Raw genomic sequence first — 20865 nt, forward strand, 5'->3', positions numbered from 1 at the left:
TATGAGCAACTATCCATGCCATCGAGATACATTGACACGCAATCAACCAAGTCTCCAAGTCTGACCACCCATTCCATTTGGTCGCCTCTTACAATTAGCACAGGTTGCTGTGATCTGTTCTAACCCGGAGTCCTCATGGCGCTCAGAAAGATTGAAGAAGTTACATTATAGCAGAAATATTACCGATGTGACTTGACATTTTAATTTACTCTTGAAACATTAAGGTTGTTTGAGTTAGCCAGGTTTGACTGTGGACAGTTTTAGGATCCATATTTTGCAATGATTGGTGAATGAGGATTTTTTCATCACAATCTCTTTTCTTACACTTTTCACAATTATGCACACTTTTCACATTGTTATGAACAAAATATCAAATGTGAATTCATTGCCTGATAATATTTGTTATTAACTATTATCATGCATTCATGTTCAATTTGTTAGTGTAGAAACATTATAGATGTTGTTCTTTTCCTTTCCACTTTAAGCATTGAGAAACGGTTACTAAGAACAATGAAGGCTGTATAAGACGACAAAACCATCCTTGGGCTAATGATTGAAACCCCCTTAAAATCACTGTCCACTTGGCCACTCCTATCAGCATGATGCCCTACTTTGAAGTTACATCCTCATGTTCCCACAGCATCCTATGTCAGTTCATGGTATTGTAATGACCACTTCATGTTTCTGGTATTCTGTGTTCATGTCAACAAGTCATTGTGACCAGGAGTTGTCCATTTGAATCCTCACCTTACTACAACGATATGATAGTATACAATGGTATATACATTGTTTGTTTTGTTTGTTTGTTTGTTTGTTGTTTGGCCCCGCACTCAGCAATATTACAGCTATATGACAACAGGCTGTAAATAATTGAGTCTGGACCAGACAATCCACTGTTTGACATAATGAGCATCGATCCGTGCAATTGGGACACGATGACATGCATCAACCAAGTCAGAGAGCCTGACCACCCGATCCTGTTAGTCGCCTCTTATGACAAGCAAAGGCGCCTTTTATAGAAAGCATGGGTTGCTGAAGATCTATTCTACCCTGGATCTTCACGGGTCACATGCATATGATAGTATACACATGGAAATATTATTGTATTAAGAAGCTTTGTAAATGGACAATTATAAGTCATTACTTTTGCTGCTGTTGTTATTTAGTGTTAACCAAGGTTAAAGATTAATACTAAAATAAAGCTGTATGGTACGACTGTCAGCAAAATGATGAGTACATTGGTCGGGTTGTAGGGGGGGGTGTCGGGTATTTGAATTAAGATGTGAGAGAGCATTTATCATGTTTATGGATATTTAAAACTATGCATTGCTGCAGAATTAGTCATTTTGTTACGTCACACGACAAGGGCTGTTCCTTCATTGGGAGGCTGTTTTTTAAAAATTGTTTTGGTACAGAAATGAATCATAATGTCATCAGTATCATTTGATGTCCTTCATTCCTTTGATAGTGTACATGCTTACAGTAATATATGAGCCTGACAAAATATTGGCAGTTTACACAGACACTCTGAAATTAGCATACGGGTCTTTGGTGCAGTAAATGGTGATTATTTTGACACGTTTGCTTTATCACCAAATGTATCTTGTCAGTGTGTTGTGCACTCACTCTGTTAGCCAATCAAACAGCAGATGAGGGATGTGTTCGCACCGTGCTGCAAGTTCCTGGTACGGTTTGCAGGCTGAAACTATCAAACATGGAAACTGCACTTGATTAAAATTTATTGTGCTGAAAGATGTGTTGAGTACTACAATGACAATAACAGTGTGCACCAGATAGCCAAGTAATGGTGGCAGCTTTGGTGCATGCACTCTAATATGAAACGTAGGAGCATCTTAATGGTGGAAGGCTCTGGCACAAGGCTCGGTCGGGGCAGTAGGGCTCTTAGTTGTTCAGTAGGTTGAGGTAAAGTATTCATTGCTGTAAACGTTTTTATCATTACCTTGATTAATCACTTCAAATTCAAACAGGCCGATGGCCGAGTTGCACCCAGACACACAGATTAGCCCTGGCGTCTTCATATTGGATGTGATGTCACTTGCTCTTCCTGTTACGGTTCACCCACAGGAACAATTACTTTGTGACAAGATAGATCATTTTGTTACAATTAAGGCACAGTCACTTAAGGTGCTGCAATTCCTATTTCAAAATTGCGTCCCTTAGATGTAGGTTCAAATCCCATATTCACCTGATTATTTTTGTCAGCACCATACATATACTTCTCGTAGCAAATACCTAGGGCCTGCATCACTTTGGCTTTTTCCTCCAACATCAAGATGACACGCCAAGATATAACAGCTCAAAACAGTGCTAAACTGAAGCCACTCATAAATAACTACACACTGCTATTGTTAGGGAACTTTCATGTTGCTGAAATATTTCTAAAAAATTCTTGTTTGTGTGAAGATCTGGGTTAGAATAGGTCTTCAGTTACCCATGCTTGCTGTAAAAGATGACTATGCTTGTCATAAGAGGTGACTAATGGGATCGGGTGGTCAGGCTCGCTGACTTGGTTGATGCATGTCATCATGTCCCAATTGCATGGATCAATGCTCCTTTACAACAATCACTGGATTGTCTGGTCCAAACACAATTATTTACAGCCTGCAGTTATATAGCTGGAATAATGCTGAATAATGTTAAACAACAAACAAACAAACAAAAATTAAAAGTGGCTACAAATCACACTGACACTAAAAACCCAATGATCAAATATTTCCAGACATGACCACGATGAGAGGTAACCCGGATCAGCGATTGAGACCTCCGATCTAACCTGTGTTATTGCCAGTTTAATCCGTAGAGCCAGTGTCAGTAGTGTGAGGTGTGCATCGCAGTGTGGTGTAGACCAGGTGGATGGACTCAGCACGTTCACCGTGGTATACCTACACAAACGCCCCCCATTGCTGTTATCGGAGAGTGTTTGAATAATGTAAGTCCACCTCTGTTGCTGACAACCATTGCCTGGGATGAGCTCTGACGAGGAGCAACTGGAGAGTGGGTGCTGCTCTGGTGCAGGGAAAAAAGGGAGCTGTATTTGGTCCGCTTGAGGGATTGTCATGCCATTGGTGTCATGTTAATTTTGATAGTATGGTCTGTTTGTTTGGTGAGAAAACCTAATATGATCAGTGATAAAATCTACTGCGGGAATGAACTCAATGGAATCTTGGTACAAGGAAAGCTTGAATTGGTTATGTTGAAGGTCTTGGGCCTCAGTCAGCGGTGTAACAGGTGTATATCATTGGTCTGTGAAGATTGGGCCTTGATTGGGACATGTATATCATTGATTTGTGAAGAACGATTGGGCCTCTGAAAAGTGTATATCATTGTTCTGTGAGGTACAATAGGGCCTCTGTCAGGTGTATATCATTGGTCTGTGAGGTACAATAGGGCCTCTGTCAGGTGTATATCATTAGTCTGTGAGGTACAATTGGGCCTCTGAAAAGTGTATATCATTGGTCTGTGAGGTACAATAGGGCCTCTGAAAAGTGTATATCATTGGTCTGTGAGGTACAATAGGGCCTCTGTCAGGTGTATATCATTGGTCTGTGAAGTACATTTGGGCCTCTGAAAAGTGTATATCATTGGTCTGTGAGGTACAATAGGGCCTCTGTCAAGTGTATATCATTGGTCTGTGAGGTACAATAGGGCCTCTGTCAGGTGTATATCATTGGTCTGTGAGGTACAATAGGGCCTCTGTCAAGTGTATATCATTAGTCTGTGAGGTACAATTGGACCTCTGTCAGGTGCATATCATTGGTCTGTGAAGACTGGGCCTTGATTGGGACATGTATATCATTGATTTGTGAAGAACGATTGGGCCTCTGAAAAGTGTATATCATTGTTCTGTGAGGTACAATAGGGCCTCTGTCAGGTGTATATCATTGGTCTGTGAGGTACAATAGGGCCTCTGTCAGGTGTATATCATTAGTCTGTGAGGTACAATTGGGCCTCTGAAAAGTGTATATCATTGGTCTGTGAGGTACAATAGGGCCTCTGAAAAGTGTATATCATTGGTCTGTGAGGTACAATAGGGCCTCTGTCAGGTGTATATCATTGGTCTGTGAAGTACATTTGGGCCTCTGAAAAGTGTATATCATTGGTCTGTGAGGTACAATAGGGCCTCTGTCAAGTGTATATCATTGGTCTGTGAGGTACAATAGGGCCTCTGTCAGGTGTATATCATTGGTCTGTGAGGTACAATAGGGCCTCTGTCAAGTGTATATCATTAGTCTGTGAGGTACAATTGGACCTCTGTCAGGTGCATATCATTGGTCTGTAAAGTACAATTGGGCCTCTGTCAAGTGTATATCATTGGTCTGTGAGGTACAATAGGGCCTCTGTCAGGTGTATATCATTGGTCTGTAAAGTACAATAGGGCCTCTGTAAGGTGTATATCATTGGTCAGTGAGGTACAATAGGGCCTCTGTCAAGTGTATATCATTAGTCTGTGAGGTACAATAGGGCCTCTGTCAAGTGTATATCATTGGTCTGTAAAGTACAATAGGGCCTCTATAAGGTGTATATCACTGGTCTGTGAGGTACAATAGGGCCTCTGTCAAGTGTATATCATTAGTCTGTGAGGTACAATAGGGCCTCTGTCAGGTGTATATCATTGGTCTGTGAGGTACAATAGGGCCTCTGTCAAGTGTATATCATTAGTCTGTGAGGTACAATAGGGCCTCTGTCAGGTGTATATCATTAGTCTGTGAGGTACAATAGGGTCTCTGTCAAGTGTATATCATTAGTCTGTGAGGTACAATTGGGCCTCTGTCAGGTGTATATCATTGGTCTGTGAGGTACAATAGGGCCTCTGTCAGGTGTATATCATTGGTCTGTGAGGTACAATAGGGCCTCTGTCAGGTGTATATCATTGGTCTGTGAGGTACAATAGGACCTCTGTCAAGTGTATATCATTAGTCTGTGAGGTACAATTGGGCCTCTGTCAGGTGTATATCATTGGTCTGTAAAGTACAATTGGGCCTCTGTCCGGTGTATATCATTAGTCTGTGAGGTACAATAGGGCCTCTCTCAGGTGTATATCATTGGTCTGTAAAGTACAATAGGGCCTCTGTCAAGTGTATATCATTAGTCTGTGAGGTACAATAGGGCCTCTGTCAGGAGAATATCATTGGTCTGTGAAGGCCATCAATAGGCCTCAGTAATATTGCAGGAACTGGGCCTATGTATTAAAGGTGTATGTCATCACACTGGTGCACAAGGTCATGTCGCAGTATTGCATCTGTATATCCCAGATCTGTGGATTGTAGTTGGGACTCAGGTGTCAGTTTTTGACCCTGTTTATGTAATATGACCATGACAACTGCACAAGTGCACTAGTTAAACTTGCCTCTCTCACAAACCACTGACACTACTTTTAACATTTCAGGGAGACATCCGTGATGCGGCTGCGGTACATGCAGCTGTAGAGGGTGCGGATGTTGTGTACCACATGGCGTCGTATGGCATGTCAGGCAGGGAACAGGTAGGTTGTTATTTTCAAATTAGCTGTCACAACATTTGTAAAGGTTGCACAGTACTTTTTGTAGGCTTAACACATGGTCATCCTTTTTTGCAGCACATGATAATTTTGCCAATAACATTTGATAATACTGTCTACAAAACATGATAGTCCTGCCTTCATCACATGATAATCCTATACACAGAACATGATAATCCTACACAACACATGATAATCCTACACACATCAAGTGATAATCCTTCACACAGCACATGATAATCCTACACACATCAAGTGATAATCCTACACACAGCACATGATAATCCTACACACAACACATGATAATCCTACACACATCAAGTAATAATCCTACACACAGCACATGATAATCCTACACACAACACATGATAATCCTACACACATCAAGTAATAATCCTACACACATCACATGATAATCCTACACACAGCACATGATAATCCTACACACAACACATGATAATCCTACACACATCAAGTAATAATCCTATACACAGAACATGATAATCCTACACAACACATGATAATCCTACACACATCAAGTGATAATCCTTCACACAGCACATGATAATCCTACACACATCAAGCGATAATCCTACACACAGCACATGATAATCCTACACACAACACATGATAATCCTACACACATCGAGTAATAATCCTACTACACACAGCACATGATAATCCTACACACAGCACATGATAATCCTACACACAGCACATGATAATCCTACACACAACACATGATAATCCTACACACATCAAGTAATAATCCTACACACAGCACATGATTATCCTACACACATCACATGATAATTCTACACACAGCTCATGATAATCCTACACACATCGAGTGATAATCCTACACACTTCACATGATAATCCTACACTCAGCACACATAATCTTACACTCAGCACATGATAATTCTACACACTTCACATGATAATCCTACACACAGCACATGATAATCCTACACACAGCACATGATAATCCTACACACAGCACATGATAATCCTACACACAGCACATGATAATTCTACACACAGCACATGATAATCCTACACACATCGAGGAATAATCCTACACACAGCACATGATAATCGTACACACAGCACATAATCCTACACACATCGAGTGATAATCCTACACACTTCACATGGTAATCCTACACACAGCACATGATAATCCTACACACAGCACATGATAATCCTACACACAGCACATGATAATCCTACACACAGCACATGATAATTCTACACACAGCACATGATAATCCTACACACATCGAGGAATAATCCTACACACAGCACATGATAATCCTACACACAGCACATGATAATTCTACACACAGCACATGATAATCCTACACACATCGAGGAATAATCCTACACACAGCACATGATAATCGTACACACAGCACATAATCCTACACACATCGAGTGATAATCCTACACACTTCACATGGTAATCCTACACACAGCACATGATAATCCTACACACAGCACATGATAATCCTACACACAGCACATGATAATCCTACACACAGCACATGATAATCCTACACACATCGAGTGATAATCCTACACACTTCACATGATAATCTTACACTCAGCACACATAATCTTACACTCAGCACATGATAATTCTACACACTTCACATGATAATCCTACACACAGCACATGATAATCCTACACACAGCACATGATAATCCTACACACAGCACATGATAATCCTACACACATCGAGGAATAATCCTACACACAGCACATGATAATCGTACACACAGCACATAATCCTACACACATCGAGTGATAATCCTACACACTTCACATGGTAATCCTACACACAGCACATGATAATCCTACACACAGCACATGATAATCCTACACTCAGCACATGATAATTCTACACACAACACATGATAATCCTACACTCAGCACATGATAATCCTACACACAGCACATGATAATCCTACACATACATCAAACATGCTAAACCTTTTTTTTACAAAAATATATCAGTAACTAGAAGTAACACCAGCAGAGCGTTATCCACTGGAAGCCATAATGGCTGTCTGCTGACCCTGGGTGTGAGGGAATATTTCCCATGGTATGGGAGAGGTGTTTCCTCCACAGGCCCAGGGCAAATCAGAGCGAGCTGTTCACGATCAGTAACAAATGTTCTCTTCGGCAGTCATTATAAAAAACACCTGACTCCCTCACAAATATGAGTGACACTTGCTGGTGTGTTTGGGAATGGTCACCTTGTGGTTGGGGGTCATGCAAATGAAAGAAATCCCACAGTGATGAACACCAACATTGTATGGTTGGGTGGAGTAGCTCTGTGGTGAGTGTGCTAGCTCATCACGCTTAAGACCAGGTTCAAGATGTTCTGTAGCCCATGAGGGTCCAATGTGAGAAACAGGTTCTTGGCATCACTTGCAATCATATTCCTGAGAAGTACTAATGTCGACTTCTCTCACAATGTAATACATCTCCTCTCAGACTCACGCATCTCTTCACCCCATACAAGTCACCATCCAGGAAGACGACAAGAGAAGGTTGACAAAAAATTCTATCTGAAGACATTAGACGTTTATATATGAGCTCTCTTCTTATATGATGATATTGTTATACATCTTTGAAGGTATCTGTTTATAGAAATCGTCCTATGCATTGGGCTTCTTGTATCCAGGAGGTCGGTACATAGCCATGTGGTTGAAGCATTGGCTCAACTTACCAGAGACCTGGTTTGACTCTAAACGTGGGTATTATGTCTAATGCCTATTTTTGGTGTCCTTTGTCAATGCTGGCCATGTTGCCAGCATATGACTGGCTTGTTGCTATAAGCAGCATAAAACAAGACTGGCTGTATATATATATATGAGATCGCAGGGCTGGGATGAGTCCAAATTTACTACTATTACTATTACTCATGAGATAAATAAAAACTGTCCATTTGGGGAAGTGTGACCGTAGCCCTGGCAAAATGTGCTTAGATATACCTATAAATTGATCTGGTCATGCATACACTGAAGTTGACTGAAAATTTTATCTTTATTCAAACATATACAATTCAGAAGAAATGGGTGCACAGTTAGAAAGACATGCAAACAATATAGTGACTTATAGTCTAACCAAAGAGTTTTAGATATTTTTGGTCATTAAGCAATATAATACGTCATTAACCACGGGTCCGGATATTCCTGTGTGTACCCGGTTCCTACTCAGTACCCAACTGACCCGAGTACCCGAGTTACCCGTCCCAGCCCTCTAAGATCTTATGTTAATTTTTCAAGCTGAAATCTTTGAAATGTACGTTTATAAGACTTTAACTTTAACAGCTAAAGACATATTGTTTCCTTTGAAGAGAGCTTGGTTTCATGGTACTTCCTCATTCCTTGACACTACAAAAGCCTTAAAGAATTGTTTTAAACAAGTCCTTGTACATACAAACTCTTTGAAAGTCATAAACATTTGTTAAAGAATTTGCCGCTGAATTCAAATGAAAATTGTTACCAGTTCTCCAATCTTCCACAGACAGTAAAAACAATTATGGCTGAACACGGCCCTTCATTATCTTTCCGCTGTTAACAGCTGAAACAAAGGTATAATGGCGCCCAGCAAAATTAAATTATAGGAGGTTTTCTGTCTTACAATCACCTGTCATCTGTTTAAGCATCAATAAAAGCTATTCCATACAGGCACGTTAATGACCCAAGGGAGATAATTCTCTGTCCAAATGATTGCCCACGTAGTTAATTCTATTACACTTTCTCTGATGAACAGCCTGTTGGGAACTGCTGGAAAGAGAAGTTTAGAATTGTTTTAAATTAACTGCCTTCGCCATGTTCACAGCCAGTGTGAAATAGTTGCAGCAAAATAGGAAAAAATAATGAATGTTTTGGGCGATGATTGAATTTTGATTACGTGTATGTGGATACAGTGACCGACATTAATTCACTTTGATTTTGTGTTTTAAATAGAGTTTTTAATGACTTATTGATCCATGTTTTATGATATTGAATCATTTTGTGTTAATGAAACGTGACAGACTTGGCAGTTTGAGACGTCTATTAAAATGAGTGAGTAGGCTAGATTGATGCTATTTCATGCGTTTTCAGCAATTTTCCCACTGCACACCTCATGGCAGCTGGACAGGAGATGAAAAGCCTTAAATAATCAAGCTGATTGTTTTCCCTAATTGAAACTTTGAGGATTTAGGCTGTGTTAAGAAAATCATGGCAGAAAGTTTTAATTTAACACTGCACGCTACTGCAGTGTAAATGAAGACAGCACAACCACACAACTCCTGATGTCTTTGAATTCTGTTTTCAATTAAGTCATGGCTGAAAGTGTGAATGTTGGCCTATTTAAAACTTAGTTAATAGATTTTTTTAAAACCCAGGGTGGCTTAAATCATGGAAATAACTTTTTTTAAATAATTGTCAAAATTCATATACTGCTCAAAACAAGTTAGGAACCACTTTGTTTCATATTATTGTTAATCTGTCATGTCATGTCATGGCATGACAGATTAACTGAAGTAATATGAAAGCATCCTTAAATTTTTGGGGGTAGTTTATTATCTCTGCAAAGAGATGTTGGTAGAATGAATTGAAAATAGGAAATGAAAGAAAGCTACCGCTTTGGAACAGTGCTGAATGGTTCTTTGAATGACAAGAGTTACTTCCCTTTCCATATCTATTCAATTTGAATTCATTCTTAAGTACCAGTACTTAAATTTGTTCTCAGAAGGAAAGAACAAACCCCTGCGACATATTAAACATTTATTCAATATCTGTAACATTTTGGATTGTATGAGCATTTTGAAATGATTGATTTGTGAACCAAGTGGTAAAATAATTTAAAGCTGCCGAAGACATTTAAGTTCACGTCGGGGAGTTACAACTAGGAATGAACTTGTACACACAAGTAAATTCCTTAGAGCCCAGTGTCATCATTGTTGATTTCCTTGTCAAATGTTTTCACTTTAAACTGTCTTTTGCCCCTCCATTTAGACTCTACATAAAAAGAGGTACTGAAAAATTGATTGTAATTATATTTGATTTTGAGTTTGCTTGTTAGATGTACTGGTGGTAAGATTGATGAGATGTCATTTTTTGTAATCATTTATAATGTTGTCTTGAACAGTTGACATTTTATGCTCCCTCCCTGATATGGGTTGCTGTGAAAAGTGTTAGATATTCCTCAAGATGAAAGTTAGTTCCTGTGAACGTTCTCATATTTTCCGAATTATTTTTCGCAGTATCAATCACAAGTGACACGTCTTTCAAACAAGCAGATATCACACGAGGCTTCTAAGTCATGAAAATCAACCATCAAAGCAACTCGGAATATAAACCATTTCCATATTCTGAAAAAACAAATTGTAGTCATGAACATCAAAGTGTCCTGTGTTGCATGCTGCCTGCGGTGGTCAACTTTGACCAAGGCGTCTTATAAGCTGTGAAATAATCAGGGAAAGAAATGGTTGTAGTCATCTGACCATTATCAACTCATTATCGCAATTACCAAAACTTCACAGGACTTCTTATGACAGAAATATTCACAAAATCATAAACAGTGATTATGGGCTATTCATTTGATATCCATCTAAATTAAACTCTCGTCTCCCTGTTACCCTATCATCAGGTGTTTCGTCAACATCGCTGTTCAAGGTCATTCCTTATCATAAATCATTGCTAATTTGCTGGCATTCGGTTACGTGGGATATCATCACAGCTGCCTATTTGATAATAACAGCGCTCATGCAAAAGAGGTCAATATGCATACTGTGCCAACTTGCACAATCCTTTGAGCAATCTGAAATTCATTTTTGAGCTGAAGACGACTCTAGGCTGTGTTAGTTGGGGTGAAGTGTTGAACTCCCTCTTGTGACAGATGGAGAAACTAAAATCGTTAATCGTCTGATGAGGACAGATGAATTCCTGTTTTCTCGAAAGAGGGTATTTACCTCCATGTCATAATGTTTGTTCCTTAAAAATCCATAACAATGACGAAATTCTCACATGCTGAGGCTTCAGTTATCAGAGCACTAGGAGACCTCCCAGAGATCGGGATGAAAGAGATGACATTAATATGGTGTAAACATTCCATTAAAATATTATTGGTAAAAATTGACTTTGTCATTAAGTGCTCATAGACGATAAGCATTATTCACCTTGGGCAGGGGGTCGCTTATTTTCAACACCGTCATATCAGCCACCATGGCTTAAAAAACAGATATGTTTTTGCACGTGTGAAGAACTGCTTCTCTGAATTAATTTTCCAGAAAAATTGTCACCCTATGTATCACTGAAGTAGATGGACATCTGAGGTGACAAAAGACACTTTTTGTGATGTTTGGTTTCTGGGGTGGGCTCTGTTAGATTAAGTCTCGTTAAATTCCCTGGTGTCCCAAGTGATGAACGAATTGTCAAACATTTGTCACCGAAATGATAAAAAGTTTATTGTTTTTTAACAGTTTCTTTTCTAAAGAGCAACTGCCATATGTCTCTGTTATCCTTGATCGCTGAAGAAATATTATTTTTGAGAATATAGTCTTTGTATCTTTTTAAAATTTGAAAAAAGAATTTCCATGTTTGGGGATATGGTCTCTGTGTGTTTTATCTAGCTGGCAGAAAATGTGGGGCAGATGGTTTTTCAAATTTCTTAGACCATAATGTGCAAAATGGAGAAAAAATCTGTTTTATCAGAACATGCTGAAAAACATTCAGAGTCCCTGTCAATGGAGTTGAGTTGGTTGTTACTGTCTTAGAGCATTTTAAAGACTGAATTTGTTGAAATGTCATTATGGGGACATTTGCTAAAACCGTTACCTCGAAGGCATAAGCAATATTTCAAACAAATGCTGTTTTTGGACTGTGTTCAATTACACTTTGTTTTTAAGGACATAAATTTGCTCAGTGTGGGTTTTTCGTGGTTTCTTTGTGGTGAACTCCCATTTTTGTACAAAGCAATGTCATTGCCAGAAAGGCATCCCAAAAAGGAACCATTCTTTTTCAACGACCTTTTAAATTTTAATTATATGCCATAACTACCAGGTTAAACATGTTTAACGTTTGAACTTTAAAAAATACTGCTTATTGTTTTTGTGATCAAATCATTTTCCTTGTCTGATTTTTCAAACAGAATGTATCAACAATAGGCTCTAAAACAGCCATTGTGTGCTTCCGTAACACAACATTAAACAACATAAAGTTGTCAAGCATTAAACAACGTGTTGTTTAACCATGTTATTCGGCAATTAAGATACAACTCATAATCGTGTTTATTGGACTAATTTATGTAAATGGATGGAAACATATATTAATGTGAAGGTTCTCATACTAATGATGCTTACTTTCTGGTTTCTGGGTAGAAAAAAACATCTGACATCCAGAGTACGAGGGATAGTCACTGATAGCGGATTATTTCTATTTATGTTGGTCGTTCTTTCAAACATGGGATTATTTTCAAGCTGTCAGAAATGACAGTGATTTTGGCATCCATTACACAATAGGTCTTTTTCTCCTGATGTTTTATAATTATGACAAAATAATTCCAATTTTCTCAAAAACATTCCAGGTGATGGAAGTTGTAAAAGATAAATATTTTGTACATGTTTGTCATTGAACCAAATGGGGCTATCATGGGCTCTGTGTCAAGCCATAATTTAGAACCGATTAGCCACCTGACTTCAGCATGAGATTTTTAGGAATATTACGAGGTACACAAGAGATAGTACTACTTCTTTATCAGTCCTCATTTAGACCAACTATGACCTGTTTGTCAACCAGCCTGCTTCCCAAGATAGTTCCCTTCACCACAGGTGCAGTGTTGAGCTAAGTTTATACAATGGCCGTGTAGTTGAGACAAATCCCAATGTTACATGTAACATTGCTCCCACACACATGGCGTGCATTCTTTCAGTGTCTTCTCCATAGTGCCAAATACCTTCCAAAGCATCTTTTACCATTTCACTTAACCTTTTTGTGGAAGGTATCACCATGAGTCGAATGTGGCAGCATTTGAATGCATCTCTTCAAATGTCTATGACTCAAATGTCAGGAGCAATAACTCTCAACATAAGATTGCATTCTCACCCGGACACAATTTGTGTTTTGAAAGCTTTCAGCATCTAAAGATGTGTGACTTGATGCCAATGTTGCCGTGCATGGAATCGATAGAGAGGCCTGTGTTTATCTTGGTAGGACAATTTGTATGTGTTTGCTGGCATAGCACACGGAACACCAGATGGCTTCATTTCGGATACGGGTGACATTTGTCCTATAGGTTTCTTGAAAAAAAATGAAACTGAAAAAAATATTGGAGGAAAATAAGTAAAATTGTTGCGGGGATGGAGATTGTGATGAATTCCGGTGTCATGCTGCTGCAGTACAGACACATCAACTGGCCATGCTGAGTGCTCAGTTTTCACGGAGATTTATTAACATGGAGTTGAAAAAACAAGAAAGCAAGAGAATCTCATCTTCTGACACGTCGGATACACATCAGCATCGGTGTGGATGAGGGAAGGAGATCGGTGTGTAACATGGGGAAGATGTGTACAGGGGGACTAGGCTTGGCAAATTGGCAGTCCCAGCAAATTTAATTCAAGTAGTTCAAACTACATGACTTTTTAGCAAAATGTATGCATATTCATGGACCAAACCAGGCCTCGAATGGGGGTTTGTAGGGCTAGGGTGAGTCCAAGCTTACCACCCAGGTACCTGACCCCTGTCATTAGACAATATATCACAATAACAAGTCCAGGTAGTCCTGTGGGTACCTGGGTCCTACTCAGTACCCTACCGACCAGAGTACCCGAGTACCTGTCCCAGCTATAGTGGTCAATGAATATGCATGAAGCTGCCTGAAAAGTCCTCTGTTCAAACATAACTGAGGTACATGAATCTGTGGATTGACAACTTTATAACATAGTTTTAGACTACCACCAAACAATGTTCTTTTGTATATGAATCTAATGATTAACAATCACCCAAACATCACAGAGACAACATGTCAGTTTAACATAGGGCACTAGAATTGCAAAGTTGAGACATAGACTGACATTACACTTCATACCGATAGGACCAGAGCCCCCTGTAACCATGTTGGTTTTCTGCTGTGTTAAGACCTTACCATTCCAGATAATATCTGGATCATAACTAGCTGAATGAACTTTATAACATAGTTTTAGACTACCACCAAGAAATGTTCTTTTGTACATGAATCTAATGATTACCAACTTAATAACATATAATGTCTGGATCATCACTAGCTGAATGAACTTTATAACATAGTTTTAGACTTGTCAGAAAATTAAAAAATTAATCTACAATATTTCGTTATCTTGACTTTTAGTTTTTAATCTGCATCAGTTTCAATTTTGTGTGTTTAGAAATAAAAAGACACAAAATGAGAGGTGTAGGTTAATTGTTACTATGGTTACTAAGTTACTTAAGGATCATCAATTAGGGTGGAAGTCCACAACAGAGACTGATTCACTTCCTGATGGAGAAAATATGAATGCTAACCAAATGTCTTCTACGAGAAACTTGATTAAAAAATAAAACACTTATCTGCAGTTTATATTGAGTCTGACATCTCAGATCCTATACTTTTCACCAAGTAATGGTTTTAACTATTTTTGTTCAATGATAAGCAAAATTTGGTGTCACTCATAAATAGAGCAGAAGTTTTGATAAATGTTCGCTTTTGGCCTCCTTACATTGAAGACTATTGTGTTTCTGGAATAGTGGCCATTTTGGTCCAGACAGCTCCCTCCTCGTTCATCTATTGTTAGTCCTCTATGGGAGAGGGAATCTTCTCAGATGTGCATTAGATGTGTAAGATAGCTCTTTTGTGTCTTCTTCAAACCCTACTCTGACTTCATATTGTCGTGTGCCATTATGCCGTCTGCTCAGAACAGTGGAAGCAGACGGATAACGATAAGTGGTGCAATGTGGTTTTTCTGGTCGGAGACAGCAGTTTGGTAGATGCAGACATGCAATGTTTTTATATTTGATTCAAGAATCTGCTTTTGTAAACCGGACACTGCTCAAAGAATACTGATTTTAAGGTAGTATGATAAGGTGACATTCTAAGCATGCTAAGAAGAAACAGTTTTAAAGATTTTTCTATGGAAACTTATGGAAAATATAGTACTTTAATGGATTAGCCAATCAAATGCCACAGAATCAGTTGTAATTTATTGCATGACTTATAACCAGTAGAATAACAACAATGTGTATAATGTGATATTTCAAACCAAATAGTAATGGTATAAACTCAATTTGTAGGATTCTACTGCTTCCATTCTCATGAATGAAGATTTTTGTAGATTATTGTTAGAAATACCTTTATAAAATAGCATTTAGAGTGTTCCATATCCAAATTGTTTCAAGATAATAGTGAATAGTGTTTTACACCTTTTAGAAATACAATGTATTCCATCCATATGACCGTGGTTCAAGAAACTAATAAAGCATTATTATGTTGCTGATAATTGCTCTTGGTGTTTCACTATCATAGATCATTATTATCATTTCTAAGGAATATGGTTGTAAGAAATGAAGCATATGGAAAGAAAAAGATTGAAGTATTTTTCAGAATGCCCATATGTCATGTTTTCCATCTCAACCTTAATGTCAGGCCAATCTCCTGCTCAGCATCCATTACTGACTCCTTACATTTTGACATTGTTCTGTGAATGTGACGTCTGCTCAAGTAGAATGGAAGCAGACGTCTCTGCCACACCATTTCAACCAAAATACCTGTATAGCCTTCAAGCATGCTGGCCGACTAGTAAGAAACAAGGCTGTCTTGGTTGATGTATTGCACACTATGCTGTGTTAACATGATGTGAAGTTGTAAAAAACTTCAAGGTAGATCAGACATACCCTACCTCACTTAACTGACAGAAATGGATGGTATGGGTGTTCCGTTCAGAGGGTGTTTTATGTTTCCTTTTCAAATTGTATTTTCGACAACTGAGTGCAAGGCCGTGTGGCCTAATGGTTGTAGGTACATGCCATTTGGTTCTGGTCTTGTACCCCGACAAAAACGTGGCTAATGATTTCCCACTTTGTCTCATTTTTACTACCCAACATGTTCCCGCAAACAAGGTTCATGGAACATTTTATGTTGAGTAGAGTTTCCCAAGAACAGAGAAGAATCATTTACCTTCTGAACAAACCAAGCAGACATCTGAACTTTGTTTGTTTTTGTGACTAGGACAGGATAATTTTTGTGCTTTTTTATGCTTTTTTATGCTTCTTTTGAAGAAGCAGTTATATTTTGACATTGCAGATTTTCCATAGAAATGCCTTGCAATATGTTTACATAATGGATACTGCATGTATCATGTCATGGTATTCAATATTCAAGCTATATAATTAGGAGATAAAGATACTGTATTTTCAATCTAGAGCTTAGTTATCTGCAGATTTAACCACGCTTAAGTGATGATGGAACCGAAAGCGCAGCATGAGGTTTCAAATGTTAAATGTAGCACAGTTAAGTCTGCAGGTAACCTATCTCTACATTGAAAACGCAGTACATTTATCTACATTCTACCATGACAAAATAAAACAAGAACTCTTTGGTGTTAGCAAATATATTGAGTGAAGCGGCATGGGTTGAGTCCAGTGTTTCGAGTGGGTTGTCTATCAGAATTTACGTATCACCTACAACAGCCTGTAAACAAAATATGGTACTCAAATATGGTATGTTGGTCACCCCTAAAGAAAACTGAGCAAGCCTTGCAAAAGTTTCATTCTGCACTGCACGTCACTATTATGATGTCATACTGCTCTTAATTCTTTAGTGTTTTCTACATGAAATGTATTGCCACACATCATTTGAATATTGTAGTAGGGTAACTTCAACTTTGCATTTTGTAATCTATAATTGTAAATATAATTATTTAAATATGCCAACCGACACTGAATGTAAAAGAAGTGCTATTCTAAAAAAAATATTAGCTTCTGTGGTGATGCAGTCAAATCGGCTGTTTCAATCAGAGGGGGTTTATTGTGATTTGATACCTTTGACTGACCAATCAAAATCGAGTACTTTCCAAATTCATTGTAGAATGGCATGTCAGTGTTTGATTCTGAAGCAGGCAAACCAGTAAATGAAAGCCTGAGCAAGACATCCACCCTCAGCAGGACACAATGACACAATGACACAATGACACACAATCATATACTGGTGACCTATTCTTACCTATGAATTAGTCCATACCAAAACCAATAAAAGAGAAAGGATTTAAGTTGTTGCATTGAATAAATGTGTTTTTACAAAATTAAAGACTTCATTCCCTTATGTATCCTTCCTACCGGCACATAGTCGAAATTCCTAGATAAATCCCTGAATGCAAGCCTCAATCACCAGTGTCATCTCCAGCACAGGGTAACGCCATATTGTGTAGTCTGCACATTCAAGTGTCATTTTGAACACAGGGTAACACCATATTGTGTAGTCTGCGCATTCAAGTGTCATTTTGAACACAGGGTAACGCCATATTGTGTAGTCTGTGCATTCAAGTGTCATTTTGAACACAAGGTAACACCATATTGTGTTGTCTGCTTGTTCAAGTGTCATTTTGAACACAAGGTAACACCATATTGTGTAGTCTGCACATTCAAGCGTCATTTTGAACACAGGGTAACGCCATATTGTGTAGTCTGCACATTCAAGTGTCATTTTGAACACAAGGTAACACCATATTGTGTCGTCTGCTTGTTCAAGTGTCATTTTGAACACAAGGTAACACCATATTGTGTAGTCTGCACATTCAAGTGTCATTTTGAACACAGGGTAACGCCATATTGTGTAGTCTGCACATTCCAGTGTCATTTTGAACACAAGGTAACACCATATTGTGTAGTCTGTGCATTCAAGAGTCATTTTGAACACAGGGTAACGCCATATTGTGTAGTCTGCACATTCCAGTGTCATTTTGAACACAAGGTAACACCATATTGTGTAGTCTGCACATTCCAGTGTCCTTTTGAACACAGGGTAACACCATATTGTGTAGTCTGTGCATTCAAGTGTCATTTTGAACACAGGGTAACACCATATTGTGTAGTCTGCACAGTCCAGTGTCATTTTGAACACAAGGTAACACCATATTGTGTAGTCTGCACATTCAAGTGTCATTTTGAACACAGGGTAACACCATATTGTGTAGTCTGCACAGTCCAGTGTCATTTTGAACACAGGGTAACACCATATTGTGTAGTCTGCACAGTCCAGTGTCATTTTGAACACAAGATAACACCATATGGTGTAGTCTGCATGTGCCATTAGTCTTGTACTTGTCAGAAACATTTAAACCTTCCCTTCTACCCATGTCACCTCTACAGTGCAAACCAATCTGATGTACGTCTGACACTGATGCCGTCTGCTGCTGTCAGCCATCTTGTAATTGTCAGAATCACTGTTCTGTTTGAGTCTGCTGTGTGTTGGAGCCATCACATAATTGCCAGTGCTAACATGCTGCACTGGTGCACAATTACCTGCAGCTTTTTATCACCTGATTTTGAAAGTTGATCGTGTTCTGTCAACATTGTCATTAAAATGTGGCACCGTATAATGGTGCTGTGATTGTTAGCAAATGGTCTCTAGACTTTGGTATTGTTCATTGATTATCTTCAAGTATGGCTGTGAGAAATTGGTACCACAAGCTAATGACATTTCCTCTTCAACTTCTTTCAGAAATTGTAAAAGGCTTGCACCATTATCATCTGTATGTATTTTATACAATCTACTATCAGCAAGTGACGTCATTTCCTTCGGACTCTTTCAAAGAAACATATCGGCAAGAGATGACATCGCTCAATTAGCTTTATCTAAGTCAAAGAAATTGTTATCAGTGAATGAATTTTTCAATTTGTTATCTGAAATGTTGATGTCGATCTTGTGTTTGTGAGTGATGATACTATTTATGTGGCTTTAGTTAACTCAAGTGATTTTTGATTTGGCAAGGAGCCAAAATGTCTTTAAGTTAACCAGAGAGTTCTTCAAAGCCTCCAATTCGACATGTACAATTTGTCTGTACAAATCAACCAATGACACAGAAAATATTTCATGGGTTTTGATATAAAAATGAAACAAATAAAACCAAATAATCAACTGTAAAATTTTACTGTTTTTGACTCATTTTTTGTCAGTAAAGACATACTTAATATTATCACTATCGTCAAACAGCGTGCACATGCAGTACAAACCGAGAAACTGATAATTTAAATGCTGCAACAGTATGGTTAAAGGGACCAAATTCACAAGGATATTTCTGCAGAGGCTGGTCAAGGGAGGTAACCCCCTGTGACTGCCAGTCTGATGGTTTTTCGCAAGGTAACACAGATGTCAAGGAGGTATTTTGGGCTGAATGTTCAAATTAGCTCATTAACAAGAGTGATTGACACTATGCTTGTAGGCATTTCTTCATTGCCTGTATTTATTTGGCTGGTGTGGAATTGGCTTAGTTTTCTTCCGAATATATCACAGGAAGTGAAAGAACACTGCGCCATGGCCGTCAGCTGTTTGTTGAACTGGACAGGATTTCTATAGGGGATTAAACACAGTGAGGTATCTATTTGGCAATATTTTGACCACCTGGTTTGGAGATCCCTAGTTAAAGGGATGATGATAGTTTTTTTTGGTGGTGAGCAGACTCTCTTATTGCTGGTTGGTTATGCTGCTGTTACAACAGGAACTAAACATTGGTTGAAGCATACTTGACTTCCCCGATTGGTCGATCAATTAAAAGCATGAGGAATAGCCATTTGTTAGAATAAAGAGATCAGACCAGCAAATGCAAGATGACCCCTCAGTATTTGCTTCCAACATCATATGGAGTTGATAGTTTGTAAGTTGAAAGTGTAAACTACCTTCTGTTTGTGAAATGGGTTTATCAAAGCGGTTACAAGTCAGGATAAAATATTTCAACTCTAAAATTTCTTATCAAAGACCTAATTGAACATATTATGTTTAAGGAATTAATTGAACAGAGCTGTGGTATTTAATGATTCTTTGCAATGAAAAAAGCATCAAATTAATCATGTTAAAATAATCACGTTATAAATGACTTGAATCAAACTTGCTAGGACTGTCTAAGTTAAGTCCCCCTTCAGCATGTCTTCGTATCACCTGGTTACATCACTGTTTGATAGTGATTTATAAACACGTGCTCGTGATTTGATCTGAATGGTACACTGGATTATGCTTTTAGTAGAGATTTCTTTTGAAAATGGAAAGGGTTTTCTCACTTTAATTTGTAAATACAAAAACAAAGTAAGATATCTCAAATTCTAAGGTAATTCATTTATGTCAT

At 38.4% G+C, this 20865-nt stretch overlaps 2 protein-coding genes across 3 annotated transcripts in view; one reads left to right on the forward strand and one right to left on the reverse strand.

Annotated features, from left to right (window-relative positions):
- LOC139468535 (netrin receptor UNC5C-like) overlaps positions 1-20865 on the reverse strand; it is a 421042-nt gene that overhangs the window by 294874 nt on the left and 105303 nt on the right. The gene's annotated exons all lie outside the window — the stretch shown is intronic.
- LOC139468534 (short-chain dehydrogenase/reductase family 42E member 1-like) overlaps positions 1-20865 on the forward strand; it is a 334803-nt gene that overhangs the window by 33961 nt on the left and 279977 nt on the right. For both annotated transcript variants that reach the window (XM_071250570.1, XM_071250568.1), the window contains exon 3: positions 5408-5503. In XM_071250570.1, coding sequence (XP_071106671.1) covers positions 5408-5503 — 96 coding nt within the window. The remainder of the gene's footprint in view (positions 1-5407; positions 5504-20865) is intronic.

The sequence above is a fragment of the Haliotis cracherodii genome, unplaced genomic scaffold, assembly GCF_022045235.1.
Source record: "Haliotis cracherodii isolate W230 unplaced genomic scaffold, xgHalCrac1.p SCAF_2, whole genome shotgun sequence".
Lineage (NCBI taxonomy): Eukaryota > Metazoa > Mollusca > Gastropoda > Lepetellida > Haliotidae > Haliotis > Haliotis cracherodii.